Source organism: Podarcis erhardii, assembly GCF_964252035.2.
Source record: "Podarcis erhardii genome assembly, chromosome: 2".
NCBI lineage: Eukaryota > Metazoa > Chordata > Lepidosauria > Squamata > Lacertidae > Podarcis > Podarcis erhardii.
In genome coordinates, this window is record NC_138498.1 from 51,134,906 (window position 1) to 51,158,190 (window position 23,285).

The 23,285-nt window shown below is 45.0% G+C and overlaps 1 protein-coding gene across 1 annotated transcript in view; it reads right to left on the minus strand.

Annotated features, from left to right (window-relative positions):
- Positions 1-1,015: 1,015 nt before the first annotated feature.
- PPARGC1B (PPARG coactivator 1 beta) overlaps positions 1,016-23,285 on the minus strand; it is a 105,608-nt gene continuing 83,338 nt past the window's right edge. Inside the window, exons 4-12 of the mRNA XM_081852042.1 lie at positions 19,983-20,099; positions 15,658-16,816; positions 14,526-14,562; positions 13,795-13,859; positions 12,499-13,270; positions 11,538-11,607; positions 10,810-10,931; positions 9,908-10,062; positions 1,016-8,408 (exon numbers count right to left, since the gene is read on the minus strand). Coding sequence (XP_081708168.1) covers positions 8,305-8,408; positions 9,908-10,062; positions 10,810-10,931; positions 11,538-11,607; positions 12,499-13,270; positions 13,795-13,859; positions 14,526-14,562; positions 15,658-16,816; positions 19,983-20,099 — 2,601 coding nt within the window. The 3' untranslated portion in view covers positions 1,016-8,304. The remainder of the gene's footprint in view (positions 8,409-9,907; positions 10,063-10,809; positions 10,932-11,537; positions 11,608-12,498; positions 13,271-13,794; positions 13,860-14,525; positions 14,563-15,657; positions 16,817-19,982; positions 20,100-23,285) is intronic.

Consider the following 23,285-nt stretch of genomic DNA (forward strand, 5'->3'; position numbering starts at 1 on the left):
AAGCACTCCCTGCCCCGCAGCACTTCCCCCACAAAAACCTGAAAGCAATTAATCAGAAAACCCAAACTGCTGAATTATGGCTGGGTCAGGGAGAAGCAATGACCCTGAGGTGGTAGGAGGAGGATGAAACAACTGGAGTTGGAGCAGTTGTCTTGCCACTTTTGAATTAAAATGAGCTATGTTTGGTGTCTGTTGCTTTCCCCATTAATGATAGGTTTTTAAAACACCTGGCCCTGCCTCTTGTGTTACTTGGGAGATCAGTTAATACTTGGGGGTCAAGGGAAAGATCCCCAAACAGCATTATGGGGATCCAAGGGTTGCATGCTGCATCCATTGCCCCTTTTGTCACAGAGTGCTATCTTTGCCAATGAAGCATGTGAATAATGTAAAATCATCCTAATAATAGTAATAAATAATAATAATAATAATAATAATAATAATAATAATAATAATAATAATTACCACACCCATCTGGCTGGGTTTCCCTAGCCACTCTGGGCGGCTCCCAACAGAATAATAATAATAATAATAATAATGCGAAAAAACATCACACATTAAAAACTTTCCTAAACAGGGCTGCCTTCAGATGTCTTCTAAAAGTCATGTAGTTATTTCTTTGACATCTGATTGGAGGGCATTCCACAGGGCGGGTGTCACTACTGAGAAGGACCACTGCCTGGTTCCCTGTAACCTCACTTCTCGCAGTGAGGGAACCGCCAGAAGGCCCTCGGAGCTGGACCTCTTCAAAGCAGTGTCAGAGCTTCTGCATGGGGCACTTAATCTGGATCTCTATTAGAAACCAAAGACTACAGCTGTTCCATAAGCTGGCATCTTTCAGAAGACACCTCTGTCTTCTATAGCTGTAAACAAGGCCTACGATAGGTGTGAGGGTCACCAGACTTCAACTGATTCATAGAGAGGACATGGGTGCAATTTAGGAGCAGAAAGCCACCCAACAATGTACACACAATTCCACACAGAGTTGCAAACAAGCAGGACATGTTGGACTTCATAGTATATTTGTTATGATTTATTTATTTATAGGCAGATCACTTCACTATTTACAGTACATGAATGTAGAGATTCTACAGTCTTTGTGATGTAAACAAGTAACTCCACGGCAGGGGAGTTTCAAAAAGAAGCCAGTTCTGAAGTATTTACACAATTTAAAATAGAACTTTTATATACCTACCAGATAGATATAGAGAATACATTGAGCAATTTGGTTAAATCATCTACGAAACTATAGAATCTGACAATGTAAAAATACAAGAAAACGTTCTCTCATTTAGAAGGTAGACATTGAAATCACACTAGAAAGAAATATTTCTTTTAAAAAATGACAATAACAAAGGAAAGGCATAAGAATCTATGCCGATTAAGGTTAAAGTATATTACATAAATAAGGACACAACAGAACACAACTGGGGGGAAATTAAGTGAAATATAAAAATCTTCTACTATTTTTTTTTAAAACAGTGAACTAAAAACTTGATTTTATTGATTACAAAAGGGGTCAATCCTGCTGCTTTTACTTACCAAGAAATAAGTTATCACTTAGTTAATACATGTAAAAGAGAAGCAGAATTGGCCCCTTCTAATTATTAGCAGTGTCCTCTTCAAAAAACAAAAAAAGTAAAATCTAGATTTTTATTATAAATAACATAGCAAATGTGCCCCTCTTTTAGGTGAAATTCTTACACCTTTCTTAAGAAATGCATCAATTTAGTCTCCTTCACTCTCTCTGGCTCACATACACTCATAAACACACGCTGCAAACAGTGGTATTAATTCACTCTTTTTCACTTTTCCAGTAAATAATGCCACCTAAAGCACCAGTGGCTGCATTAAAACCAGACTCTCCAGGGGTTTGCCTTGCTATCCACATCAGACATAGTTTCCTCCATGAGGAAATGGGAAACGTTTTGACTTTTTTTTGGGGGGGGGGCAAAAACCTTCAGTGTAAATTGACCCTTCAAAAATTCAGTAATACAGGTGCATTTTTATGCATATAAAGCTCTGTGAAAACTGGCCTACCCATTCTCTTCAATGTTGTGTAAAGCTTTGAAAGACAGAATTCTGCCATAATGAAGACTATGGAGCAACCTTTCCCCCCCCTCTTTTTTTGAGCTCCATTTGCTCATTGGATCACAGCCTAGGTAATGGATTGGGGAAACCTGTGACCTTTTGAATGTTGTTGGGCTCCAACTCCCATCAGCCCCAGCCAGCATGAACCATGGTCATGGATTATGGGAGCTGTACCCCAATACAGTAACATCTAACAACACAGGCTCCTCCATCAATGACATGTGCTATGCATTCCAAGGACAGAGAACCCAAGTAAGGCTGATGCATTTGATTTAGTCTGCCTCACTGGCACAAAGTTTAGGGTGACAGCAGGATACCATGATAAATTCACCCAAACCAGATTGGATAGCTTGCTCCTTAACACTAGGGCATAGCCGAGTTTTCACTGAGATTCTGCACATAACCTTTTCCCACGACATGGTCATTTTTCAGGTGCAGGGAGCGTACGAAGATGCGTTCAATCATGTGAGCCCCCCGCCTGCAGTCAGGTGGCAAGCTCAGATGCAGATTGTTAGTGATAGCCTCAGTCACAGAGATCCCGTCCCTAAGTTGCATGACATGCAGCAATGCTTGTGTATTTGTTTTTGTAGCATCTATCCTACAACACATTAATTTGTTAGAGCATCATAGGTGCTTACCTCTAGTGCATTTCTGTTGTCCACTATTAATGGTAGACTTCCAGCTATAAAATGCAAAATGCATAAGCCCCCAGGTTACTTTGGGGGAGGGGGCGCACTGCCCCCTTAAGTGCAAGGAGGTACCTGCAATCATACGTACATGAAAATGTTATGGTTGGGCCAAAAGTCACGTTAAAATGATGCATGGGCATCAGTGATGTGGGGGAAATGATGCCAGGGGAAATTGTCAAAAAGCACACAAATGAGAACGAGGCCTAAACAAACAATTATTTGCAGAACGTTGATGGGAAAGCAGAAGGCTTTGAATGCTCATATTGCTAAAGTGTGTCACAAATAGACTACCCTGCTGTAAGAACAAATTGAGGAAATGCTCAGCTACAGATTAAGGACTTGCTATTTTCATCTGGCAAATGAAAATCAAAGTGTCCTTGCTCTCTGATTCCTCTAAGGCTTTTTGACATGAGCTACTGAGAAAATTGGATGCTAATCATGGAAACACATGACCAAGCTGACATGAAAGTTTCATGGAGGTAGCAAAGCTCAAGACAGTCACTCTGAGAGGGAACGTGGGATGAACATTTCTATCGACTGACAATGAAAGTAACGTTTGGGAACCCAGTTCTTCTGCACGCATCTTCTTTTTCTGATGCCTGCATCCACTCCTTTGTCTGGTTGCTGAATTTAGCAGGAACCATTTGCGTTTCACATAAAAGCATGATTATTTAAAGGACCAAGGGCAAGGAAATGGCTTATGACTTATTCCTATCGTTAAGGTATTTTTCCTAATTAAGAAGCAGTTAGGAGGGACTTCTTTTTCACTCGCACATACCCACACGCACACCCCTACATATAATATAGAGATAGTTCTGTTTATTTAAAAAAATAAATGTCTCCCTCATGATTGCCTTTCTCAACACACCCTCTTATTCCGAAACACCCTGGAAAATTGAATTCTTTTAATTTGTTTATTTGGTTTCTCACCTGATCTTGCAAAGGCTTGGTTTGTTTCTGCTGCTAATCGTTGTTATGGCTAGGCCTACCCCTTGGGTACGGGGTCCTTGGCTTTATGCATATTATTAAGAGAAAGAACATGGGAGAAAGTTAGGCAGACTTCGCAGAAGTATATGGAAAGCACAGGAGCCCAAGCTCTTTCTAAACAGGGCAGAGGAAGTAACCATTAAGGTAATTAAGGTCCTTCTTTAGCTAATGGGGGCAGGGGACCCTCGGCTACTCTTCTTAGCCTCAACGTGCGGCCACCTTGGGAAATCAAAATGAGCTGAACTGCACCAAGGTTTAAATCTGCCCAAACATGTTGGCGGCAGTGATGGCTATAAAAATGTGTAAAGCTCATTTTAATTCCCCCAACCTAAATAAGGAATAAACTTCCTTTCCCCCTTTTCATCTCCAACCTGTGCTTCAAACTCAGCAAGTGAGGGGCTTCAGGCTGAGGAAGTGAGCCTTGTGAGGGACTGCACCATGGAACTAGCTCCTCACACACTAGTGGTGGTGACACACAACTGCTGATGGCTTTGCTGGTTCCCTTGTGCACCACACTGACCCCCCACTACTGCCTCAACCCTCCTGAAAGCAGCAAGCCACCTAGCTGGCGGGAGGTCAGGGGAGGACTGCCACCCTACCACTGTCCTCACAGTATGAGCAAAATGCCTATTCTATATTATAGGCCAGGACTGTGGAACCCACCAAGCCCATCACAGTATGCCAGCCATCTATGGAGGCCTGCAAGACACTTTGACCCCTGACCAGGCCTCTGGCAGGCTGGTAGTTAGACAAGCCACAAGTTCTGTAGATCTGTTAAAAAGGTATCCACCCAGCTGCTCTGATTCGTGGAGATGAACTAGGACCTCCAAGTGGTCCTTCCAATTCCTGTGCCATTCTGAACTGAGTTTTGGGGTTTGTTTTTTTCACCAGCAGCAGCTCAAACTACTTCTTGCAGTGCATGTGGAGCACAGCAGCTTGCTGCTCTACGAAATAGAGGACCCTCCTGGAATATACCCTGAATACAGGCTTGCTGCCTAAAATTCTCCCATCCATATGGAGCAACTTTCCAAGCTTCTGATAGCCAAGGGTTTTTGCACTGTTTGTATCCCTGTGGCTGATACAAACTTAGCTGTGCTTCCAATAGCCATTAAAATAAGCCACAGGTTACTAGTGTGCCACAACCAGCATTAGATGTCCGTGCTTTTCAAACCATGCCACTCAGGCTCTACATTCAACAGTGGTGGATTTACAGCTGCTGCTCTGTACCCAGCAGCAGTCAGGGGGGCTCAATGCCCCGCCACTACCTTTTCCCTATATATGTGTGCGTTTGTGCACATGTGTGCATATTGCATAAAGTCCTAGTGAAATTTCTCACAAAAAATTAAAATAAATATTTTTATAGGCTTCAGGCAACACAAAGACCACTTATTGCACCTCTCCCTATATCTAGGATTGAGAGGCCATGTGCGTTACAGGACCTTCTTCCCTCCTCAAAAGAGCATGCGTGCATGCTCTAACATCATTGGTAAGTCCAGCCTCTTAAAAGTAACTTGAGATAATAATTAAAAAAACTGATTAAATACAAACCCATGTTTGCAAGCGATCTGCACTGAAGGCAGCTCTTTCTGGAGAGCAGAAGGACTCTTCCTTCTCCTCTGCAGCTGCATTCAACACTTTCAGCATGCTCAGAAATTTGATGCATTTTCCATCTCTCTGACCAAAGCCAGCGGTGAACTTTGATCTACCCTTGTAACCAAGCCAGGAGATGGAAGAATTCCACTTAACGGTTGTAGGGGTGGTTACTTATTTTTCTTCTTCTTCTGTTCAATTGTTCTCTGAAAACATCAGCACAGCACAGGACAGGACAGGACAGTCCTACCCACCCTAAATGTGTCGCTATGTACATTCTACAGTAAGCTCTATAGCAATCACATGTAAACATCATTGTGGTGAGGAAATACTAGGACAGAAAAAGGCAGAGCTACAATGAGGCACTTGTCAACAGCAGATGCTTTGTCTGGGCCAGACTTTGCTCTGGGCTGATCATGAGAGGATCTTGCGATCCATCAGTAAGTTCTCGAATGGAGGTGGTGCAAGCAACATTGAAGCAGCCAATATTGTGAGGATGATTTTTTTTTTTTTGACCAACAACACGTGAAATTGTGACATCGGTTACTATATAAAATAAGCACTGTTGTTATTAAAGCTCCACATTAAAAGACGGAAACAATCACATAATTAGTATAGGATAACAGATGAGTTAATGCCTTGATCTCATTCATGGTGTTTCTGATGCATGTGGTCCTTACTGGCTCAATGGAATTACTCAAGACAGGCAAGCAGGAGTTAGACCTAAGCCAGGCAGTTGCCAAGGTCTTTGGCAATTTCTTCCTTTTGATTCAGATTAAATACCTGCTGGACGAATTAAGGTTGTTGCATTCTGTATACATGGGGTGGCTAAATGCCAGAGATCTTTGTGAAAAATAAACCAAAGACATGGTGGCTGATGAAGGTATTAGCAAGGTTATTTGGTCCCCACTTGAAAATGCTATCACTTGATGCATCTGCTGGTTTCTTGGTCTGCCTCTCATGTCCCTGGACATTGCTTCCAAGTATAGCACGAGAACAGCCATACTGCATGAGGCATTAGCACAGTATATTGTGGCAAGTCCGAGCTATGTTTGAGTGAAACAATTGCGGAAGTTAGATAGCGACTCCTTCCCACTACTCGGTCTTCTGAGCTAGAGGCTTCTACACTGCCTCTGTCCCAGCACCCCAGTTCGTATCAAAGAGCCCCTAAACTAGTTGCTTAAATCACTCTAAGACTTCCTTTGTAATGACTCCTCAAACTTCTGAATCTGAGAGAAGCCAGGGAAGAAATAAAGGAGGGCACAAGATTGCCGCCAAGAGGAAGTCAAAAGGAACATCAAATAGGCAGTGACATCCATGCCTTTCTTGACAGGGAGCAGGAGAAAGAGAGAGAAGGGAAGTCGCTTCACAAGGCTTCATAGCACTGACACTATGTTTTATGGCTTATTCCACTCATAAGGAGAGTAGTGTTCAAAATGGAGCAGGGACAATCAGCTGATGAGCCATGTGCTATGTGCCAGCTGTAAGCACTGTGAACTCACTCAGCCCAAGGTGTGAGAATTCCTATGAACTTTTTTTCTGTTGGGTGTTGCCCACCAGGCAGGAGATTTTGCTTTGGTTAGATGACCAGATGGGTAAAAAACTATTCCTGAGGCTACTGGTGATGTCATGTATGGCCTTAAATGAATTGCTCCACATTCCTCTACCTCAAACTCCCACATGGATCTTGCGAAACTGCAGCTGCTATCATTAGATGGTAGATGTAATGCAAAGAAACTTCTGGGTATAATTGTTCTGGGATTGGCTCTCAGACTTTCTCAGTCTTGCTGTAGACTTGTGCTCCTGCGCTACTGGTCACGATGGCTATACGGAGCTTTCAAGTTTAAAGTTAAAACGCCTCTTGAGTAACAGTTGCTGGAGAGCAAACAAAAGGACTACTGCCTTCATACACTGCTGGAGAGCATCAAAAGGAGAGGACTATTACCTTTTAGGAACCTAGTCGCCCATGGCACAAAACAGAATGCTTGCCTAGATAGGCATTTGTTCTGATCCAGAGAAGCTTTTCTTTGTTCTGATCCAGGGGAGCTTTTCTTACGTACCATTTCCCTGGCAGGTGGGGCTTCACTACCTTGTGACCACTGTCAATCCATCATGGACAGAGGGAAAACACACTCTACCCTTGCGCCCTTTTTCTCCCTCCCCTTCCTCAAAAATGCACCATCTGAGAATGCCATTCCTATCCACCCAGAGCCAGCTCTGGACTGAGGAATCACAATGTGCCTTGTGCCATCAACAACAGGGCAGTGGTGATCCCAGAATTCAGCCCAAACGAAACGGAACAAATGGCTTATATAGCAAGAGCACAACATCAGTCGGTCACCCCTTGATTCACCATGGACAGGGCTGAAGCCAATTTCAACTGAGTGGCCAATTGGAGGGCACCCTTTGGGGAGGGCCACATCTGCTGACAGGCAAGTGCCTCATTACAGTGCATAGTTAAAAATCAAGGAAGCGGTACAATAAATCTGAATTACAGTACATCTGAGCCATAAATACATTATAAGTATATATTTCTTTCTTCTATTAAAAATTAGTTTACAATCCTGATTCTATTCACAATTAACAATTTCATCATCACACACTACAGACAAAAAAAAAGTTATGGTGAACACAGCTGCAAATCCACGGCGGAAGTGGGTAACGGGGGGCGGGGGGCAGAGAAAGGGGCCAGACAAGAAGGGGACAGGAGGCTTTTGCAGGCTCATCCTAACACAACCAGTCAGAAGCAAAGATACTAATGTGTGGCAGTGGAACATCAACACCATGGGGACTCACAGACAGAAGCAGCTTGTTCAATGTAAACATCGATTTAAAGGGACAGCAGTCTCTCTCTCTCTCTCGTTGTATACTTAATCATTTCTTTGAAAACGTAAACATATTGGAAGTGCCTTGACTGAGGTATTGAGGTATTCCTCAAAGGTTAAGGCTGTTACCGATGTAGGCTTTCCTGGGCCTCCTGCAGCAGGCTGTCGAAATCCATGGTCTCATATTTGCTTTTTATCAGAGCTGGGGAGGACTCTTCTGTGTTGGAATCTGGTGTCAGGAGAGAAGAAATACACATGTTGGTCAAAGGAAAAAGCAAAACCTGTTAAGCACCCCCCCAAAAGAGGCAGAGAAGAGCCATACTATGCATTCTCTCCCTCTTGTTTTTTTTTTATTTATATATATTAGCATTCCTCACATATTTGGTGTGGAGGAATTACGTAATTACTACACAACAGGAACTAAGGAGGAAGGAGAATTCCCTTTGGCCCACATTTTTAAGTGGGTTAGTCAAATACACACCTTCTGGTCTAATAATGTGGACTGTAGTTCAATTATCCTACAGGTTACAATTTCCAGCTCAGCAAAACACCAAAATGTGTGTTTATTTTTTTAAAAAAAACTTTTCAAAAATACTTTTTAAAAATACAAGTGAGGAATAGGAGATTAGATTCCTGATTTATTCCTGCTGATTGTGTTTTGCAATTCATTTTTGTGCTGCTGAAACTTTTGTTTTTGTCATTGTTTATTTATTGTGTTCTTTTTAGAAAAATAGTATTTTTTTAAAAAAAGTAAAATGCCATATAAGGTTCAGCTTCATAGCATATATTAAGATAAATAAGAAATACATACACAATATATATTTCAGTATATAATTGTGCTATTGTATTAAATACAGTCTTTCCTAATCCTAAAATAACACATTGTATAAGGACCTATGATTGCCTGATGAATGCACTCTACCATTCCATCAGTCAATGAATAAGCTCCAGTTCTGTTAGGTTTCGGCCTACATTCTCTCATTGTTAAAAGGTTTGTAAGCTTAGTTATTACTGCAAATTCAATACATTTTTGCCTCCCATTCTGTTAGCTCAGTTGGAGCAGGAGCATAATCTCAGGGTCATGGGCAAAAGATTCCTGCATTGCAGGGGGTTAGACTACTTCCCTTCTTTTTCCTAGGATTTGAATGTTTTTTCCAATATTTTGAGTAACATTTTACAGTGTCTATAATAATGCAAGACATCAGTTCTCCTAGCTGGTTTTTGTGTGTTTGTCAATACAAATAAGGTAGGTTCTAAATATTGTGGTACTTTTTATTTTCCCTATTATATTCTTAATCTGGGATGTGTTTGGGCTTGGTTTGTTGGTTTGCCTTTTCATACAACCATAAAATACTTTTATTGTATTATATAGCTGCTGTATACTGCTTTGGAGGCCCCTCCAGTAAAATAAAAAGGCCTATAAATTGGAATATAAACCACTACAACAAAATAGTGACAAGCCAGAGAAAGTGAGCAAGCTGAAGCTCTATTGAATGCTTGTGTGTAGTTGATCCAATCAACTCTGTAATAACTCAAGGTATCCCCCTAATAGCTTAAACAAACTATAAAGGATATTAAATAGAAGTGAACCTGTTGGACCGTCAATGAGCATTATTTACAAATGATAACAAACACAACGGGAGACAGCGCAGCAAAGAAATCATCACCACCCAAACAAGGGATGGAGGAGGAAGTGGACCGCTTTGGAGTGACCTGGGGGTGGCTTACCCAAGTCGGTGTATCTAGTCCAGAAGAAGTGCCCAAAGCCACCGTAGCTCAGCTGGAACAAGGGCTCATTTCTTTTCCTTAGCGAGGCACCATTCTTCAAGGATAAGGCGGCATGTTCTGAACACCGATACGTGATGAAGCCATATTTATCTCCCCTGAGAAACAAAATGGAGAACTTAAGCACAGGCAACAATTTACTGCCATTTATTTGTGTTACGTTTTTTGTAAACCTCCAAAGGACACATCGTTTTCTCCTCAAAGAAGGTAGATGGAGCTGGAAGGTAGTGGTCATCCCAGTGTGCCTTTGTGGTTAGCCAGGGATTAGAAGCCAGGTGCTCTGCCCACTACACCACACCAGTCTCTCTGCCTACACTGGTCTCATTGAAATGAACGGACATGACTAAGTGAGGTCCAATAGTTTCAACAGATTTACTCTGAGTAAGGCTTAGCTGAATACCCCCCTCTAGTTCTCCTTGCATGCCAAACTTTGTAGGTCATTAGAACCTAACAACCCTTGAGTCCAAATATATTACATAGGTCTCCACATCTCTCTTTATTTAGGAGAAAGGGAGACTCGTTATTTTATAATCAAGCAGATCCCTAGAACAAAAAGAATTTCAAAGGGCAACAGTCCCATGAAATAACACTGGAGAAAGCATTATGTCTCTTTAAAATCCTGTGAAGCAGCATCTCTTCAGATCACCATTGTACCACAGCAGCAGACAGACATCTCCAGAGTCGTCCCCACAAAAAACACTCTCCAGCTTTCAATCCCCAAATAAGACCGAAGTCCTGCCTCTCATGTCATGCAGGATAGACAGGCTAGGTTCCTGGTGCTCAGATCTCCAAAAGTTCCTGCTGGTTCTAGCAGTGAGGGAGGGGGAAGCATAGCTTTGACCCACCTTTTATTCCTGGTCAAAACGCAACACTCAACAATCTCTCCAAACACCTCAAAGCGCTTCTTCAGTTCAGTGGAGCTCATACTGCTGGCAAGGTTTCTGATGTACACGACGCGGCCTTCTCCCTGTTCAGGGATGAGAATAATTGCTTAGGCCTGTCCTGATACAACTCTTTCTTCTTCTTCCGACTGAACTCTTCCTATCCCCCAACCTGCTTTAACAACAAGGCAGCATGATGTTGTGTAACAAATGCACAAATTCTATCTGCTGAAACGGCTCTTTGAGGAGTAGCTGCCTGCTAGTGCTTCACGGCTAGCTTGCCTATCGTGCACCCTTTATCGTCTTATTTTATGTCTCCCTTTCAAAAGCTGCAGCTTTCCCGCATTTCAGCTTCACTACAAAGTTGCCATGGAATCACAATTCCCACTGCTCTCTGTAAGTGCTTGTTGATGAATTTGGCACCAAGTTTCTCCTGGGTCAAGAACTGAATCTGTTGCCGGTTATGTTTACTTTATTTCTTTCTAATTCATCATCTTAAACTGGTGTTGGGCCAAGAGATACTGCAACATGTACTGTGCCACTCCTACTTGGAGTGGGAGTCAAATGAAAATTGCTTTGTCCCTAAATTCAGATGAGCTTTCAAAAGAGGGAGTCAACCGATCTGGTTGGAAACCACACCATTCCCACTTGATTTATTACAGAAGCCCTCACACAGCAAACAGGTCACTTACAATGGCTTTTTCTCTCCTCTGCTCCATCTGTCCAACAGTTCCATCTTGACACTGCTTGCCATTTTCATATCTGTTTGATAAACAAGAAGGCACATGAATTTAGTCCTGAATGGACTCTGGCTGGTCTGAGTGCTAGAAACCACAAGGAAGTAGAGGCACACTTGTCGCTTCCAGAGACAGGCTCACAGCACAAAGAATGCTGTGTCTGCAACAGCAGGCTTTCAAAGACAAACGCCAGCATCCAGCATAAAAAGGAGAAACGGCAAGGCATCAAATACAGGGGGGAAAGGGTGGACAGAAATAAATTTGCAGAGCCTAATATGTTTCAAAATTCTTCTCCATGCTTAGGTACAACCAATTTGAGTCTTTGGCTTCCAATTCTGATGCAAAAGGTCTTATTTCTGCCCACCTGGATGTTTCTTCCCTCTTTTCCCCCTTCTATCAAGAGTATTTCTTCTGCAAAGGGAAAGGCTTGAGACATTCACACAAGGGGCTGGCAATCTAGTGGAGCAAACTGCTAATGGAAGGGGGAAGGAGATTGCTCCCTCCAGTCTCTTCTGCCACTGCCCAGGCTGTTCCCGAGGGTCCTCCAACTTTCCAAAACAGATATTCAGGGGATGCAGAGGAGAACTGGCAAAAATGGCTTCTGCTACTTCTGTAAGTGAGAGGTCCTGTGAGTGAAACTTCACTCACAGGGATCTCTGGACCCACCCAACCCAGTCTCTTTCAGAGTAATCGTATTATCTATAAAGCAGCATGGATGTGCACGGCACCTCCTGGAGAAACATAGGCAAAAAGTCAGCACCTCTGTCGGAGGGCCACCTGTAAAGCAGTAGCTACCTTTGTGAGGGAGCCGGTAAAGACCAGCCAATGCAACCCACTACAATTTTGCTCACTATTGGTCTCTCTGAGCCCTTTCGCCAAAGACCCTGTGAACTCACAAATGTGCAGAGAAGCCCACCTGCTTGCTGGAGACCTGGACCTGCAGCACGAAGACTCAGAATCAGACCTGCTTCGGGAGCAATAGTGCAAACTGGCCCTGGAAAGAGGGTTCTTGTAGGGGCACATCTTGGATTCCAATGGACTTGTGCAGCACTCTTCCTCCTCCTCCTCTTCCTCCTCCTCCTCCTCTTCCTCCAGCGGGGAACCAATCTCACTGCAGCTGTCCTCAAAGACGGTGTCATATTCAGGCGTCTTGCAGAAGGCCGCCTCCCCGGCATCGAGGGCACTGTCCAAGAGGCCAAAGTGTTTTGTCAAGCTGGCCCTGATCTCCTGGTCCCTCAGCTGCTGGCTTCCCTCCTTCACTGAGGTCCCATTGACGCCCTCCTGACTCTCGTGCTGGTAGTGCACGTCAGGGGCTCTCCGCTTGTGTTTGTTTTCCACATGGCTCAGGGGCTCCCAGGATTTCAGCACCTTCCTCTGGAGCGAGGCCTCGGGCTTCAAGACCTGGCAATAGTCGTGGTCGCCGAAAGAGCGTGAGAAAGGGCGCTTCAGCACCCCATGTGGCTCGGGGTGGGGCAGGTGGGGGGTGGACCGACTCAGGTGTGCGTACAGCTCTGTCCGCACTGGGTGCTTCTTCTGCTTCTTCCCGGAGGCTGCCCTGTCCCCCATCATTGGCTGTGGCTCAGAGCTGGTGATGATGGCAGTCTCCTTGGCTGGCCTCTGGTGAATGTCTGGCTTATACAGGTCCTCCTCTGAAGGCTTGTATGGTGGAGTAGTTGGTGGTGTGAGACCTTATCTCCCCCAAGGAAGCAAAAGGATAAAGGTCTTTCAGTACAGAAGCATGAAAGTTAAAACAAACAAGAAAGCTGCCTTGACAAGGGGAGTTAGACTTGTTCCCTCATTGTACACCGCCACATCTGTCAAACCAGTTTCCCAAACTTGGGTCTCCAGCTGTTGCTGGACTACCACTCCCATCAACCCTAGCTAGCAGTACAAGTGGTCCAGGATGATGGGAATTATAATCCAAAACCAGCTGGTATAATTGATTCTGGGCCAGCTGCACTTCTGTTTACAGCTAGCTTCTTGTCTTGGGGAAATGGTAATAGCAGTTCTCAAGGAGTTGGTGAGGACACAGGCACTTATGTTAGATAGCTGCCATTTCAGATGAAGGGGGTCCCTTTCCTTCAAGTAAATGGCTTTATGCAGAATTAACATCCTGAAGTCACTAGCTGACCATGAGGTCCTTGGCACTGGCCCACCTTCTCTTCACATTTTGCAGGATGTGGCAGACTCGTAAAGCGAATTCCACCCTTACCTGCAGTGCCACACAGCTCTACGGTCAGAACTTGCTCGAAATTGCGCTTTCCAAATGTTGGTTCTCTAAAGAGGAGAAAAGGAGAGTGTAGAGGTCATGGAAGAGATAAGGTGTATGTTAAAGATGGAGACATCACAATTCACATACTAAACCAGAAACAAGGAAGCTGTAAAGATAAAGTGACTCTGGCCAAACCTTCAAGGGTCAGTTGCCATGTCGAACAGGTTTCTAAATGGCCATGCAACTGGTAAGGACCAGAGAGCAGGGAATAGTTCCAGCTAACTATGCAGTGAAAGTTTTGCAAACTAGAAGGAAACTGCTCTCCATGACCACCCTTATAGGCTACTACAGTGTCACAAATGGCCAGCATATGCTAGTAAAAAGTGTATATGGGCTAATACCATTTGTGGACTTATTTGCACACAATTATGTTATATTTTCATGAATGCATTAGGGCACAAGGGAGAAACGTGCTAAGAGGAAGTGATCAACTCCCGCCCAGAAACCAATGTCCCCACTGTGGAAGGACGTATGGATCCAGAATTGGCCTCCACAGTCACTTACGGACTCATTGTTAAAACTATGTTTATGGAAGACCATCTTACTCGGCTACGAGTGATCGCCAAAGAAGAAGAAAGGCAGCAAAGTTCTCAGACAGCCCTGTGCCAAGTTCCTGACACCTGAGGCTATCCTCCTCCACTAATAATATGTATTTTTGGTATTTCACTTACGTTGTTGCCAAGGGCATCGACAGACACCTTGGTGCTTCTGAAAGAAAAACAAACAGGAAAAAGCAGAATGACTCAGTGAGCCACATCCGTGCCTTTGAACTGGACTAGGTTGCTCATGAGAAAGCAGATTAAGACCAAACAAAGCAAGATTGGATCTTCTGAATCTGACATCTTTTTTTTTAACACTTAAAAGGCAGTAGGGAGATAATTGGATCAGGGTTGCAGGGCTGGGAGAGCAGGGATTAGTCCTACCTGCTTCTGCAGTTTCCCTGATTTAAATCTGCCCTCCCCACAAGCTGCAATTGGGAAAAAGAGAGAGGCCTGTAATGCCTGCCTTTAACCCCTGCCTTCAATAATCAATAGCAGCCTTTGGGGGAGGAGGAAAGAGTTAAATTAGAGAATTGCCACAGGGAAAAGGACTACCCTCCCCCCCGCCCAATACTGAAGCTCTGATCCAATTCAGGACTCTCTACTGTTGTTTTAAGATGTAAAAGGAGAGACACTGAGGGTCTGATCCTGGGTTTCCCACACCACGCCTGGTTTGCTCCTTAGTCACCTGGGTTGTAAGAAGCTGGAAGCTCAGATAGTGTCCTCTGCAGCTCTGACAGTCTAAGAGTCCCTCCACAGAGTTTGTGTAACTTCTAAAGATACTCCCATCAAACTTTGCCAGTACAGTCATACCTCGGGTTACAGACGCTTCAGGTAGCGTTTTTTCAGGTTACGGACCTGCCAAAACCCGGATACCAGAATGCTGCGGGTTGTGAACGTGCATCCCGCACGGATCACATTCGCAGCCCGAGCGTCCACTGTACTGAATTCCTCCTTTGCCACAACACTGCCACAACCCACCCTCTCCGTGCTCCATGAGCTTTTACAGGATATGTTCCCTGTGTTTGACTCAAAGCACGGGCCTTCCCTTACAGGAAGGGCTCAACCGAAGAGCCATGTGCCTTGCTTGCAGAAGGAGCCAACCCACAGTATCTCCAAGTAGGCCTGGGAAAGACCTGGAAAGCCACTGCCAGACACTGTGGACAACCCTGAGCTGCATGGCCCATTGGTCTGGCTCAGTATAAGGCAGCTTCCTATGTCCCTTCCCATGTTCCCCATACGTCCAGACTCTTACTTAGGGTACCTGTCTGATGCAAAAGGGTGCAGCACTGGCTCTCGCTTATCTCACATGCTTCGCTCTCCCCGGAGCTCTCTGGTGAGGGGGTTTGCAGCTCCATCGGGAGACTCTGATACCTGTCCTCTGCCTCTCCTGCACCGCTCACTTCGACCTCTGCTGCTGGTGCTTCCCTGTCAAAGTTCTGCAGAGTGGAGGAGCACAGGGACAGTTCTGGGGAGGCCACTTTGTTTTGAGGGGGTGTGGCCGGATCAGGGGGAGAATCGTCAAGAAAGGAAAGCCAGAGACTGAGCTCAGGGTTGAGTCTTTTGGAGCGCCGCACGGCATAAATAAAGCTCTCCTGCTTGCGGCCTGCCTTCCCAAAGGCCAGCTGGGGCCGCTTTGCACAGTCCTCCTCCTCCTCCGCAGGGCCGCCGGTCTCTTCCTTCACCTCGGGCTCCGCTTTGGGGCCCTGCCTGGGCTCCGTTTTCACCTCTGGTGGCATTCTGCCCGCGGACTTGCATGCCTCCGTGGATCCCCCAGCAGCCTCGGGTGGCGGAGCTCCTGGAGCCTTGGGTGGCTGCAACCTGGTCAAGGAGGCGTATGCAGGCTTGGCCAACCGGTATGGCTTGCTCACATCACATGGGAGGTCCCTGGCAAGCAGCTCCTTCAGGATGGAGAAGCTGGCTGCGGGGGCTCTGGGCTGCTTGCAGCCCGCTGAGAGGTGCCAAGAGCTGGGCGGGCAACTGTCCTTGCTGCAGAGCGGAGGCCGCTGCAGGGGGCAATCCGGCTTGGCCCTCTTGGAGGGGCTGTGGAAATGCTGGTGTCTCGCATCGGCAAGGTCTGTGGGGGGCAGCTTTCTGGGGGGAAGGCAGTAAGTGTGCATGTAGCGGATGAGCTCCACAGTAGCGTGCAGCTCCTTCTCTCCGGTGCCTTCCTCGGAGGAAGACGGCGGAGTCGCTGCCATGTTGCCGCAGGGCAGCAACTCTTCACCGGAGTCGCTGTCCTCTCCATGGTGGGCACAGTATCTCTGGGGCTCCGTGCCGCCACTGTGGCACTCGTCCGGCGGCCAGTTGTCCTTTGTGTGTGGGCAGTGGGCAGTGATGGAGGTGAGGTGCTTATGAAGCTCGGTGCAGCTCCGGCTCTGAGCCTGGAGAAAACTCGGCTTTCGGTCTCGGACACTGTCCACCTTCAAGAGCAGAGGGAAATGGAAGTTAGGCTAACCAAGAATGAGTTTCTTCACAGCCACACCATATACAGAGAGTCCTCATCTCCTCATCACATTCCATGTTTGGTGGTTACAGTAAGCAACTGCAGCAGATTTCTGTAGAAATGTTTACACCCCAGAAGATTTTATGGAATCAATAATCTACTGTATATGAAGAACTATTCAGCCTCTTCTGTGGTTACCCTGGTAATTTATCAGTTACATTTCATTAATGCCTATAGGATCTGTCTGATTTAATTTTATAAAGCAACTACTTGTACTCTTTGTGTAACTTATTTGTTCTCACCTACTTTCAGAGAACTTGCAGAATCTGGCTTTTTCGTGTCAGATTCTAAGGTAGTAAATGAAGGGCCTAGCATCCAAGCCACTAAACTGTATTTGTCTTCTTCTTCTTCTTCCTCAGCAGTCATTTTTTTGGTAGCAAGCACCAATACTACTTTCCAGTAAAGGTTGATGCTTAATGCAAGCCTCACTCTGCCCTGTGTTTCAATTCCTGTTAAGCTGACTGAGCAAATACTGTGGGCATTTATCAGATGATGCCTTTGACACCACTAATAATGAGGGGAGCATTTGTTACCACCATGGTCAAGTAGGCCCTTGCCCTGCCTGAATCAGAGAAGAAAATGGATGATGAAAACTTATCTACCTATGCATGGATCTCTGCTATCTCTCAGCACAAAGCCTATGGCATATGTACACAAGCTAAGTAATGGGAGGACATGCCCGTTCTTTAAGAATCACATATAAGAGTCATCTGTGCACAACTTGAAGAGAAACAGTAAAAGCTGGGTGGAAGTTTAAATTGATTCCATCCTTATCCTCCTATGTTTGTGTATGTGTAAGTATAACAGAAGAATAGGAGGGATGTAACCTGTTGAGATGCAGAGCCTTGTTCCTTAGTGAATGCCCTGGGTAGGAGAAATCAAATGAAGATTTGGGGAAGCTGCTGGAAGCTAATGCAGGGTTTAAAGAACTGGGCAGGAGAGATGAGAAAGGAGAGGATGTATGTACACTTTCAACAGCTCCTTTCAAGAACTGCACAGAGCAAGAGAGATCAAAGGGATTCTTCACACTCCTTGCATCAAATTTATTTCTAGCTGCTGTATGTGGCAAATAGTATTGATTTGCCTCCCCGTTCTTCCAGTTGGCATGGAAGGGTCACTGTCTCTTTCTCCACCCCCCCTCCCCACTTAGCCCTGCCTTTCCCTTGCAATCTAAATCCACTTGCCTAATGCACTGCACAATTTCCATCACCCAAGTGGAAAATCTTTAATGGCATCTTGTGTGGATTTCAGGGGATTAGTTTAAATGACTGGACTGGTTCTGCAACTTTACGTGTAGCTCTTTGCCCAGCTAAAGTCAATTCAGTCAGCTGCTGGGAAGCTCCATTCTAATTTGGGGTCAAGGATGAGAGTGAGAGAGAAGAGGGGAAAGATCATCATGACAAAATTTAAAGACGAAGGGAATCTGGGGAAAATAAAGAGGCTCTTTGTACACCGCACTCCAAAGGGCACACAGATGAAAGCCTTCTTGTTTTGAGAAGGCTCACTCTGATATCACTACCAGTGTCCTGTTTTTTCTCTCTCATCTCTCCTTTAACCCAGGTATGGCCAGCTTCTGTATTCATGGCTCTTTATTCCTGCTACACAACCCAAATTCCTCAAGGGTAGACAAACCGTACAAAACAGTGGATTCCACCTGTCAGTACTGGTCTCACAGTTTATGGAGCATGTCTGCCTGGACACCGTAGCTAGGGCACTACTACAGTGGCCCAGTGTGAGAGGACAGGGCTCCTGCAACATCCATAAATGTGCATGACAAGCTACACTGGCTGAAATTCCCTCTCCAGCACCACCATTAAAGGGCACAGGAGCCCAGATTTCTTTTGCATCTAGCTGCCCTAGCTGCTTTCTTCAAATCCCCACAGAGAGATATAAATAATGAAAAGGTTTTTTTTTAAAAAATCCCTTGCCTCTTGATAAATTTAGAAAGAAAAATAAAATCTCTATGAGTGAGACTAGGGCAAGCTTTTTTAAACCACCCCTTGATTAACATTTGGTATGTTCACAAGGGACTGCATAAAAATGCATGATGGCCTGTCAATGGATGACCTTTGGCTAAATAATAAAGATTTGATTATCCAGGGTACCACCTCAATTTTAAAGGACAACAGTGACAGTAAAAAACCAGATTTAAGTCAACATGACCAAGATGCATTGTTTTTGCTTAAAGTAGTAAGCAAAGATCTTGCTTAGCTAGGCCAGGGTCCCATCATGCACCCTAAGTAGGGCTACTCCAATGGCTCACTTGGATGCTCCAGGTAGTGCAAGATGCAACTGAGTCACCTGCTGGCCCTCTGGTGCCCTTGCCCCAACAGCTGCTGTTAGTTCAAACTGCTCTGATGACACACATAGGTCACGGCCATCTCAGCCCAAGTTCCACATGCATTCAATGGGAAATCAATGCCACCCTCACTTTGGGCAGCATGTCATGGGCTTTCAAGCCCCAACTTCTGAATGCATCTCAATTAAATGATCAATGGAGGCTCTGATGTGCTTGAAGCACTGTGGCCAAACATGCACAAGAGGGCTTTTTTGACTGTGGCACCTTGGTTGCACAAAAGGCCTGCTTGTCTACCTCACTGCTCACCTCCTGGCACACAACCAACCCCGGGCTTATTCAGGAAAGGTTGTGGGCTGATTAAGGCTGCAGTCCTATATACACTCATCTGGAAGTAAATCCCACTTTCTGAGTAGACATCACCATGATTACACTGATAAGAGTGGCCATGGGAACTATTTTTGCCTGCTACAACTTTTTTTGTTGGTGAAAACATTGTCACCACTTTCTGGTTTTATTGGTGAAGTTAAGCCGTTACTGCAAGCAACCTCAAGTGTTTTGAGGAGAGGCAAGACAGCAGTCATTTAACAAATAAATAAAAATTTACAAAACACTTCTAACAATACTGATGGGAGTGTGCCAGTGCTTACTAGGCCTTCCTAGACCATACTTCTTCTGTTTAAAATGGGAGGTGAGCTGTAATGTACAACTTGGATTTAATCTTGGGTAAATATAGTGCGGTGTGCTATCTTAGGGCAAAGGTTAGGGTTGCTAAGGCAAACAATACCTTTGTACAGGGTCGCTGGGGTCTGGATTTGGGAGTTCCTTGACGCCATGTGCTCCCCTCTCTCTGAACCTCATAGCTTGGAGGCACATGGGATGGAGAAAGGAGCAACTTCTTCAGCTGGAAAGGGAAGCGGTGAAAGAAAGAGTCGGAATTCCTACATAAATGAACAGCCACGTCTGCTTAAATGATCCCAGGTCAACCCTCCTGCTCTCCTCTAAGCAGCTGGAGTGGAGATTCAGCCCCCGCCCCCCACAACATGAGTTATGGCAGCCACAGATGTTCGAAGAGTCACATGAATCAGGGTCATGGGGAGGCTCCAACACGCGCTGAGACTGAAAGCAAACAGGGGCTTGGAAAAGACCATTTCCAAATTTATTGCCTCCTGAGTTGGGTCTGGCTTGCAGTTCCAACTAGCATTGGATACTTACCAAGACCCAGCTCCATGGAGGCTCACTGCCTTGTTGTTAAAGCTCATCAAGGTGATGACAAAAATTCATTCATAGCTACGTGCAGCGAAAAAGCCTGCATGCGTGACCATCACACATGAGGATCTGCCTGCAGGTTTTGTGCCATTTTCCTACATGGAGGTGCTGTTCATGTAGCAATTATATAGCATATGAAGAATTCCAGAAAGAGCCGCACAAAAAACAAATCATTTTTGCAAAAAAAAACCCCAAACATCTTTCTGGAGAGCTCTTTGGCTGCAGGTATTAAAAGTTACTGCATAGGGGAGGGACAATGGCTTATCAACAATACTCATCGCATGTTATACAAAACATTTCACAATCCTTCTCTGGGTACTCCTCCTTAACGTCTCTGGAGTATCTTCCAGGGAAACCAAGGTGTGTGCCACTTACTACCAGCAGTAGTTGGCAGGGTGGCACAGGCAATGACTAATGTCACTGCTGCTTACCATGGGGGGGGGAGGGAGGGAGGGAGGAGGGCACAGAGAGCTGAGTCTGGTGTGGGTGCAATGGCGGGAGCCAATCTGATGCTCCAGCCACCATGCCTACACCATGCTGAACTCTGCCTGCCCTGCCCGCCCCTCTCCATCTTAGCTCAGTGTCAGGAAGTCAGTTGTGTGGTGCTGCTCTGCCAACTGCTGCTACCTCTGTCACCTCCTCTAAGGAGGACCAGACCTGTCTTAGCACTGAATAATCAAATCAAGTCTGATTGTGCAAAATGAACATTCTGTTGCCATAATTAAACGGTAGGACACCATGTGTGGAGTAAGTGTCCCTCGATGGCAGAAACCCCCTAGGTACAGAGGAAGACGTGTGTGTGTGTGTGTGTGTGTGTGTGTGTGTGTGTGTGTGTGAAAATAGGCAGGTCTGGGATTCTGCAAGCATGCTGCCTTCATGGTGTTTTAAGAATATTGGCAGCAGAGATTCAGGCACCTCTACTCCAGGCTCCTTTAAGTGAAAAGTTGGAGGGGGAGAGAGATAGCTCTTTGCAGTTTGAAGAATCATGGGTGTTGTTGAACTGGCTTCTAGATAGTGAGGTTAATTCCCACCCACCCTTTAAACCCTGTGATATATTTTTTATGGGCATCCAATTTGTGCCAAGGAAGCAAGTGCATCAGCGCCTGAAAATCAATCAGTGGGATGTAACATTCCAACATGGCCTTCGATTGATTGATTGATTGATTGATTGATCAGCTCGCCAAGTCTTTTGAAGATGCACGTTCTGTCCAAATGCCAAGTATTTACAAGGTTCTTTTTTTTAAAAAAATTAAATAAATATGGGACAAGTGCTATTTTAATCCCATCAAGGAAGTTGTGGGCAAAACAGCAGACTGAAAAATTATCTTGGGGTATCTGGTATCATGACCCAAATGTTCCTGATTACATGGTTAGAATATTTCAGTTTTGTTTTTTTTAAAAAGGGGGGAGGCGAGGTTTCACATTCCACACTCTCACACTGAAGGCAACATGGGATCCGTTAACATTAATGCCAGATTTGACTCTTGTGGGAACGTGGCAGTCGGGGGAAATCTTCAAAGGCAGTCTGGAAACTCAAAAAAGCTCTTTAACAATTAAGCGTACGATGGAGATTCAATCAGTCAGTTCCCACGGTCAAATGCCTGCTTTCTCCATCACAATATTAAGTGAAAATTTCTGATGTCTGTGTGATATAATATATGCATCTGATATATATAAATGAAAAGTTTATTTCCTTCTCCCTTGCAACGTATACATCCTATATATACACATATGGATTTGTGTGATATATATATATATATCTATAAATATATAAATATTATACACCCACACACATGCACACTTTTGTGTGAAGTGAAAATGCCATACATTTCACCACTAGATGCCGCCAGAACACTTTTAGAAATCATGACATTCATTAATGACAGATAAGGGAGGGGAGAGGAGGGGGAATATAGAATGATAGGCAGGAGCCTGTGGGAACATACAGAGTCCTCTAAAACCAACACTCTTGTAGGATGATTTAGAGCATGGCCAAGTAACAGAAGGGTGGAGGGTCGAAGGCTCTGTAGCCTCCAGGTCTGGGCATGTGCTAAGTGAAAACAGGTTCTGAAAAAGTGACGTTCTCCGTGAAGACGCCATCCACAGTGCCCTCTTCCCCTTCCACCACTCCTTGCAAGTTTGCTAAGAAGGGATCTCTGAGAGAAACCACAGAGAACTCAGTATAGCTAGAACTTCAAGCTTCATCAAGCCCCCAAAATCCAGGAGTCACAGAAAGGGCGTTGTGCATTCTTCACTTCTGTGTATCCTCAAGGGAGCAGAGAGCAGGGCAGGGGCTGGAATATGGTTCTAGGCACAGAATTTGGCTTTCCAGAGAACCTCTGCAGTGTAAAGGCAAGCTTCAGGTTCTTGAAAGCGTGTGGGCAATACCAGATGAAATCTCAAAAGTGTGGGAAGTAACTCAACTTCTGGTTGTTGGCTGGGTAGGGGTGGTGGTAGTCCTAGTTCCTAGCCAAAGCAGAATAAAATTACGCCAAAGGAAAAATACACAGTCTGCTTGATTTGCATAATGCATAGTGGTCATAGACTCCAGGTTTTCAGTTATTTATTTGGAAAACCTGGGCTAAGCTTTCAATTTGCTATACATGCAGAGATTTCTTTTCCATAAGTTTATTCCGGATACCATGGTGCACAATACTGTTTCTTGGTTTTTAAAGCAATTAAATACTAATTTATTTGCTCATTTTCTCGTGTTCTTCTATTACGGAACACAGGGCAACCCAGCCACGGAGTGTTGTCTTTGTGTGTCTCTCCCCCCCCCCCCCCCGCTGCAGGCACTGACAAGACCCAGACCCTTCTAAGC